Source organism: Pterocles gutturalis, unplaced genomic scaffold (genome assembly GCF_000699245.1).
Source record: "Pterocles gutturalis isolate BGI_N339 unplaced genomic scaffold, ASM69924v1 scaffold5783, whole genome shotgun sequence".
Lineage (NCBI taxonomy): Eukaryota > Metazoa > Chordata > Aves > Pterocliformes > Pteroclidae > Pterocles > Pterocles gutturalis.
Genome location: NW_010125420.1, coordinates 165,724 through 174,867, shown reverse-complemented (window position 1 = coordinate 174,867; position 9,144 = coordinate 165,724). Strand labels below are relative to the sequence as shown.

Genomic DNA, 9,144 nt, shown 5'->3' with positions numbered 1-9,144 from the left:
GTAGAGATTTGCTTTCTTGTTTTCCATTTTTGTGTTTAAAATGATAAATCTTATTTATTGGATTTTTTTACTAAGGATCCTTCTAGTGTGTTAGAGGGTCTTACTTTTAGGATATGGTCCTTCGTAGAATATGTCTTAGTGTTTTGTATTACACTTAATATAATTAAATTATATGTTTATATTTCATATGACTTTGTGTGACTAGTCTTCCTCACCGGTTCACAGCTTCCTATGTGATAGCTTTTGCTACATAAAAATGCACTGACATTAATTTAATAATTTACATTGATTTTTTCCAATATTGCAAGATTATTGGGGATCAAGCCTATAGTATTTTTAAATTTTTTCTGTTACTCTGTTTTTCTGTAAGAAAAAAAAAAATGATTGTGGGATAAGAGACTTTAAATAAATGCTGCCTCTTGATCATGTCTTAGATGTATTTAGTGATCTTGAGCCTGCATTTTAGTTATTGCTTTGGATCATTTGTTGATTTTTTTATTCTTTCTTTGTTTTTCTTTCTGTGTTTACTGTTTCTGCATGCAGAACTCTATTAATTCTTCATTTTATCGTGAGACAGTCACAAAATAGTGTTACAGGTGATAATGAAACAGGTTGATTCTCACTTTGTATATCACTGTTCAGTTGTAGTAGTATTTTATTAGTTGATACCTCTTTCTGTAGGTTTTGTTGCCAGTTTAAGCTTATGTCAGAAAATACAAAATTCCGTACTATATTGCAAGCAGTGCAGCATGTTTTCTTTTGAAGACTTTGTTCTTCTCCACATTTTGAAAGTGCTGCACTGAATCTCACTGTTCTGGGATAGACTGAGAAGGAGGGGGAAGTGAGGGTGGTTGGAATCTGCAAATTTAGCTGCTTTAAATACCTCAGCCCTTTGGCCTGAAAGTCCCAAACAACTTGCTGATGATTACTTTCTCATCCTGTGTGTTCAAGTTCATTTCAAACTATATGTTAAACTTCCCTGCCCTTCACTGTGTTGGTTTTTTGGTGGCTTTTTTTTTAATGCACTCCCTAGGGCCTTTGGCCCAATCTGTCTTGCCTTAATTCTACATTGCCCCAAAAAATGAATTTTATTTTTTCTTGGAAATTAATAAAAGATATATTTACAAAAGAAAACAGAAGAGAGCCAAAATTTGAAGATAAATTATATGCATTTTTTTCTCTTCATGGTTCCAAACTTCCGTTTGTGTTATGTATGCTGTTATATCTTCAGGCACATCTTATTTAATAAAGTTGCATTTTTGGATTTGTTTCTAAGTGTGTAGTGGTACGAAATTGTAAGGAGGGAAAAGTTTGAGGCCTCATTTGCCCGATGACGTTGGTTTTGCTCTCTGGTGCTTCCCAGTGTTGAGAAGTGGTAACAGGAGATAGCAGTCATACACATAAATTACAATTGATTTCATATGTGAGAGATACCAGACCGATTCCATAACTGGGTATCAATAACTTGGAAAAATGAACCATTTTAGCTCTCATAACCCCATAGAGTACTTGTTACATGGATGAATAATAAAAACTATAAAATTTGGTAGATTTAGGGAAAACTTATTTTTTTTTTGTTTTATTGAAGGTGAAGAATGGCCCTACATACAACTGTACAGAATGTAGCTGTGTCTTCAAAAGCTTGGGTAGTTTAAATACACATATCAGCAAGATGCACATGGGTGGTCCACAGAATTCTGCAAGCTCATCAACAGATGTATCTCATGTTACAGCGGTAAGCTTTGCTTGGTGTATTGTGAAAATGCCTTTAAGAGTTTAATTAGATCTGTATCTTAATTCCAGTAATTCCACAGATAGGTTAGAACTAAAAGACCTGTAGCTTTTTTTTCTCTTTTTAAACTTTTGTGTAATTTGTGGAATTGATTTGCATTGTTAAATATTGACAGAATGTAAATTGGCCAAATATATGCAGAAAAGGATTTACAATTTGAGGGTTTGGAGTAAAAGATAACATTTTATTCTACAACTAAGTAAAATTTAATTCTGGTGCTTACAGATTATGTGGAGGAAAGGTTTCCTCCCAAGATAACATAAAAATAATTTTGAGGTTTTGCTGGAACAATGAAATCTAGAACTCTTCAATTTATGTATTAGTTTAACTAATTTTTCAGAAATTGTTTATATAATTCTAGTCCATATAAAGACATAGTGGATTCTTCTTCTGAGTATTTCAGATAACTTTTTTTAAATGTTAGCTGCTTATTTGACAGACTGTAAAGGAAAAAGCTTTATTGGAAGCACCAAATGTCTCTTGGTAAAGAAAGAAAAAAAGCCTACAAGAAGCTAAATTTCAGAAAATGCTTCTGGTATCGTAAGACTGTTTCATTTTTTGAGCCACTACATATTTAATATGTCATAGTACATTTTTTCTCTTTGAATAGAACTACCTTTTCTACCTTTATTCTACTCTGTTTCGCATGATTTCCAACTTTTATCCTTTAAAGGTCAATGGATGGCAAGTAATATCAGACTTTAAAGAGGCGGGTTAAAATTTAAAGTCTCAATTTCATTATGCAGCTGTATCTTGTTGAAAACAGGTGTCTAGTAATGTTATTTGGAGAACGATTTTTCTTTTTTAGATTTCATAAGGTTTATTTTGTATGGCAGATTCTATATGTCTCTTCAGGTTAATTAAAAGAAAAAAAAAACTGTGTCCTGTTTGTTTGCAAGTACATATGATCTCTGTCTTTTTGTACATCTCTACGTTCACAAGCCCAATATTAAAAGCAGAAAGGAAAGGGATTCCTTCATACTACCTTATGTTTGCTTTCCCTGGCCAGCTGTGTTTTTCTTGTTTTTATTTACTTGAGTATTTTACAGTTGCATTGCATATTGATATTACAGAATTGTGTTTGTCATTATCTTTGCTGCATACATACTTCTGTGCTTGCATGAAGGAGGGGAAAAATAAAGAATACCTTCCACAGTAATATAAGCAAAATGGAAGAAAAAGTTTTCTTTCTAAAAATAGATGCCAACAAGTTTAACAAGGAACAACAAAGATAATAACTGACGTGTCAATTGCATATTAAAAAGAGTTTTACACTTTATATCTGAAACTTATGAGAATTGATGATTGATTTTTGTTGTTATAGAAAGGTGGTACATTCTTAGATTAGTGCTAGCGTTCTTAGATTACAACTGACTTCTTCATTTTGCTTACAATTTGCAGAGCTGCTTTAACAACAAATCTCCAGTATAATAATTCTCCTGTTCTGAAGTTTACAATCAATCTCTGTCATGCCTTGTTATATACCTGGGGACAAACAATGCTTATGTCTTTAATATACACATTCCTAAAGTTGAAGACTCCTCAGTTGTTCTGCTACCAAAGAATGCATTCTAGTGTGATACATGAGTACATCTTGTAAAATATGCTTATTGTAAGGCTGTTATTTGTCTTTTGCTGGACCAATGCTTACAGCTAAGGTATTGATTTATATAACTTGTGTTGAATGTATATAAACTATGAAGCAACATTAGTGATTCCGTGTACTTTTGCATCTCTCCCATAGTCTCAGTTTTTCTGTCACTAGTCTCCATACTGTGGGAAAATGAACTGTGCTACTTTTATGCATGATACTGGCCATGTTTTTCTTCTTTTTGTACAAAGGCTTAAAATACTTTATTCCTTTGTAGGACTCTGTCACCCAGCCTTTAACAACATCCCCTACTAATCTTCTGCAACCTGTTGATAACAAGTGGAAGAATGTAAGTGTGGAGGTTTTGTCATATTTTTTGTGTCAAGACGATAAGTGGGAGAAACTTTACAGAATTTTGTAAGCTTTAATTTAACTGATGAAAAAGGATACGCAATGGTCCTCTGTGATAAATTGATAGATAATATGTGAAGGCAGACTTCTTGGTTAATGCAGTTGGTTATTTAGGAATGGAACAGGAATGGATTATATTCCCTCATTCGTGATACAGTTATGATTTTGGACATAATTCTGTGCATTAGGTTTTTAAGTGGAGGCAAATATTCTCCTGTATAAAAAGACTAGAGGAGAGTAAAGAGTCTTCATAAATACTGGGTTATCCTGCATCTCGACTTTGTTTCACAGGGATACCATGGTTTGGGTGGGGAGGAAAGGAGCTGTGTTGGTGCTGATTGAGTTGGTTAGAACTGAGACAGCAGGGGAACCCTGGGGCTCAGGAGGAGCCCATGGAGCCAGGGAAGGACAGTGCAGGGCTGGCTGGCTGGAACCCCATAGCAAGCAGTCTTGATGTACAGGCGAGCAAGTCTTGATGCGCCAGTCACAGTGAAAGCATTAGCGTATTGCAGCTGTGTAGTATGTTGTTTGTCAGCTATAGGTTGCAGCATGATATCTTAGTGACAGACTAATTTGACTTGAATTCCTCTCCCTCCTTCCCAACTTCAGCAGCTGACTATCTTCTCGTGTGCTGGAATCCACAAAACCAAGGATTGGGAAATGTGGCAGTATTGCTTTAAAGTCATAATAACCAGTCTCCCCCCTTTCTTTTTGTCTTTTACTGTGAATTCAGTGTTCCAGGACCAGTTAACTGAAAGCTGAACAGAACTGATGTGAACTAATTAATTACTAATATTTGCTGTATTAAATAAATAGTTATACAGTGTTTTATATAAGCTTTAAAAAGTATTAAAAATAGCTGTTCTTCAAAAGCAGTTTATTTTAAGTAAATTTTCATTTTTTTAACCAATTGAAATTATTTTCCCTGGTAAGGAGTGGTATCAGAGGTGATGCTGGTTTTTAAGGGGGCCTGTGTGTGTGTGCATGAAAAGAAGATGGTCATCAATTGTGCCATGTTGTGTGCTTCCCTATTACTTGATGCAGAGTGCCAGGTTTTCCCTAGTGAGAGGTGCCAGTTGGGAGCAATGGATCCCATTGCCCTCTCCTCCCAGAACTGCTTGGTGCTTTTGGCTACAAAATGGGAGAACTGGCCCAGTTCCATCCTTAGTCTTAGTGACTTCAAACCTATTTCTTCTCCAGACAATGACTTAGTAACTGCTGAGCCACCAAACAGTTCAACTGTGAACTTTTACAGATTCAACTTTGGGTTATGTGTGGTGGATCTAGGAAACCAAGCAAGAAGCCCAACTTTCTAGTCTATCAGTTAGAGCAGAAACCCGAATTCTCCTTCCCCTTGCTGGGGCACCTTTTATTTTTACAGTAGTAACTATATACTGTAACATGTATGGGAATCTTGTGGAAGAAGAACGGATGGCATCACCTCAAAACTAATACAGACTGATGTCTGTATTAAGGTGAATCAGCAGCAGTTTTGCTACATGTTTTCAGATGTTCCTCCTTGGATGTACTGTCTGCTTGTTTCTGTGCCTTCAAAGCCTGCTTGTTTGTGTGCAGTTGCTGTTTATTTGTTGAACTAGGGTATATGCTCAGATTCATCCATGTGAGTGTACCATGTATCATGCGTGGTTTTAAGCACATGCATAGGTACTTTAATGTTAGGTTTTTGACAAGTAGAGCTAGTTGCATCCTTAATGATTCTTCTTTTTCCTTCTTATAGTGGAGGTGATAAAAAGCAGAGATATGTTTTGTATTTTGAGATAGTGGGAGGTGTCCCTGCCCATAGCAGGGGGGTTGGAATTAGATTATCTCTAAGGTCCTTTCCAGCCCTAACCTTTCTATGATAGAATGACATACTAAATTCATGTGAGGCACCAAGAGTGACTTTTAAAACTTTCTGAGAAAACTTGTAAAAGAGCTGCACAGGGAATCACCATTGTTACTGTGTTCCTGATGGGTCCTTTGGAAATGTATTTTTGTCCCTACACTACTTAACATTTTATCAGTGATCTGGAAGAAAATATAAAATCATCACTGATCAAGATGATACAAAAGTTGGGATAATTTATGAAGAGGACAAATCACTGATACAGAGTGATCTGTATTTCTTGGTGAGTTGGGTGTACCAAGCAATATATGTTCTGATATGGCCAAGAATAAAATAACATATAGAAGAACAGGAAAAGTAGACCATATTCACAGGGTGGTTTTGAAGGATTTTAAATTCCCCTTATAAACATGTATGGAAAAAGTAATAATTGATATATCAGCTACAAGTTAGGTTTTCCTTGCCTGGTAAGATTAGTTTTGGTCTTTTTATTACGAGAAGAAACTTTACATAGAAATGAAAAGCTTGTATGTCCTCTGCATTTCATTCTGGTAATTTTTGCTTTTGTAGGTTGGCTGTTTATAGTATTCAATATTCATGAACTGTATGTAAAGATACAGGAGGAAGCAGAGCCAGCAGAATTCTTAAATTATGATATGATGTGTTTTATTATTGAAGAGATTTAAGATGTATTATATATTTTGCTCATCAGATAAAATATTTAAGGATGACTTGATCTGCTGTTTTGAAGAAAAGGGAAAAATCTGTAATCTCTAGTAGAGAAGAGAAAAAAAAGTTTTGAGGGTTGAAACTAAACAAATTCACACTTTGAAATAAGTATGGAATTTTAGTGTGGATAATTTACTGTTGGAGCAACTTGTTGAAGTTGGATAGCAACAGAAAAAGTTACCACAATAAATCACTTGATTTAAATAACTGCTATAATTTCTGTACGGTTACTTTACTTGAAGGAGTAATTCACTCAGAGGAGTCACACGGTCTGTGGTCCACAGCAGATCAGGCAGACAGACAGTGATCACAAGGTCCACTGTTCTAATTGAACAAATGTTGAATTATGAAGCAGTAATAAAACACTTCATTCTCTATGCTGTTTTTCAAATCTGGTATTGAAGTGGGACCTACAAAGAGACCTGTGAAAATTTTTGTAATTATCAGAGTATCTTAATGGTAACAGACTGTATATGTCTGCATATGTATATATTATTTTTCAAAAAAGATAACCTGCATGAGACTGTGTATAAACTGCTGTATAATAAGTGAACACACTGGCTAAATGTATGTAGTACTGTAATTTTCTTGTCAAAGATGATGTTGAGCAGTTCTTTCATTAGCATTTATTTTCTCTCTTGCTGAAGCATGGGAGAAGTTTATAGACTTTTTAGTGTAGGCTTCCCACTCTACTAAAGAGCTTCCCTGTGTTCTGTTGCAAGAAAATGGTCTCCATAAAGAGCTCCTACACTCTTTAGCAACACACTTTGTTCTTTATTGCAATGAAAATGGCATATGTGTGTTTATTTTTTAAAATACATATTGGAATGTTTATAACACTTTGGCTATATTGGAATCTGAAGAGATTGAAACTTTCCATCTGTCCTTCTGGTGACGTGAAAGAGATGAAGTAATGGATAAAGCAGCAAAATAGCAAGCGCTGTTCTCACATGCATACAAGGAAATGGGATAAGGGTTTGGTTTATATTATCTTAGGAGTAGGTATTAAGAATGCTTCATCAAGTTCACAGAATATAACTTGATTCAAGATAATTTTTCTTAATATATTTCTTTGTAACCATGCTCAAATATGGTGGCAGCGTCATTTTAAATATCCAGTGTAATATGTCAGCATAAAGAAGATCTCAGGGGAGTTTTCAGATTGGAAGAAGTATTGCACACATGAAGACTAAGAATATCCTTTGTTAAAAATTATGTGAAACGAGATAACGTTTTAAATGTGTGTGGAAGTGATTATTTTTAGAAAACAGAAGTGAATATTAGAAACAAATATCCAGTGTGTTCTAAGAAACAGAATTATGGGGCTAGCCATTATATAAATATATATTTCTCTTTTCTGCAGTAAGATAAATGATTGAAAGCAGTTGCTTCAGTAATGGTATACTTACGGAGTCTATTTGTTGTAAGGAAGAGAAGTTTATAAATGAAGGTGAAGACAAAGAGTCTTTATTTCTGATTTTAAAAAGAAATACCAAGGCTTTCTATCACTTCTTTTTTATTTGTTACTAAGTTAGCTAAGATAGAGTTATCAAATCAAAGATTAAGAAATCTGATTTTTAGACTTTTTTTTTTTTAGTATTTTGATACATCTCCATGAGTATTTAGAATTTTTAGAGTATAAAGGGATTCTTCTAAAGCCAAGGAAATTAGAAGATTGGAAGTTGAAGGGAAAAAGTTAGTAGTTTGACTGTTCTGAAAGGTTTTGGTGTAACACCACAGGTAATTTCATACCAAAAAATCTCAACCAATAGAAGATTATTTTTCTAAAGGGCTTACTTCAGTTAAATGTGAACTTTAAAAAGACCACAATGTCAGTGCTGCTTACTTGTTTTGGAATCACTTTTCATGTGCTGTCTACATGTGGAATTCAGTAATTGATCCCTGTGTTTTGTAAACTGGTTGAAGGTTCAGTAGTTACAACAAACTTAATTCAAGCTGTATGCTTACAGTTGTGCAGCTTGGGAAGAACTCCAGAAAAGGGATATACAGAAGCAATTCTTTGGTGGAGTGAGTAGACCTTTAATGACAGCCCTGTATTATCCTTATGTCTTATATAAATGGACATCCTTGTAGTGGACAGTTAACACATATTTCAGATAAGAGAGCTGAACAGATCAGTTCATAGATACTCTTCATCTTCCTTTTCAAATGTACTGCTGTCTATTTCAGGCCACACATTTTCGGTCTTCACTTCTTCAACAGACAGAAAACCAGGTGTCTGCAGCTACTGCTCATCAGGGTCAGCAGGCTGTAACTGATGTCATCCAGCAGCTCCTTGAGTTGTCAGAACCAGGTCCTGTAGAAAATAGCCAACCTCAACAACCTGGTCAACAACTCAACATTGCAGTAGGAATCAATAGAGATATTTTGCAGGTAAGAGCTGTATGTGAGAAGAGCTTCACATTTCAGTGTTTTCTTTCTCATTTCTGTTTTGCTTAAATTTGTTTTCAGTACTTTCAGTTATAGCATTACTTCTGCATTTCTAAATGATTTATCAGTCAAGAAAGAATTGTAAAGATCTACTGAACAAGTATGGAATGCACCAACATATCTTTTTGTATGATTTTATGAAAGCAAGGATGTAAATATCGATTACGTGATGTAGAAGAAAGCTTTAAGTGTGCACACCCATACATGGACACTTTATTGATTCTCTTGGCTTTTTTTTTTCTGTTGCCTAAAAGCAGCTTGTGGCTTGTCTTTAACTTATGCAGTGCTTAAAACAAGATGACGTTTAAGAAGGGAAAAGTATTT

General features: G+C 34.8%; 1 protein-coding gene across 1 annotated transcript in view; it reads left to right on the top strand.

Annotated features, from left to right (window-relative positions):
* Positions 1-9,144, top strand: part of ZNF236 (zinc finger protein 236) — a 70,800-nt gene that overhangs the window by 9,454 nt on the left and 52,202 nt on the right. Inside the window, exons 5-7 of the mRNA XM_010078558.1 lie at positions 1,589-1,735; positions 3,661-3,732; positions 8,560-8,763. Of these exons, the coding sequence (XP_010076860.1) occupies positions 1,589-1,735; positions 3,661-3,732; positions 8,560-8,763 (423 nt within the window). The remainder of the gene's footprint in view (positions 1-1,588; positions 1,736-3,660; positions 3,733-8,559; positions 8,764-9,144) is intronic.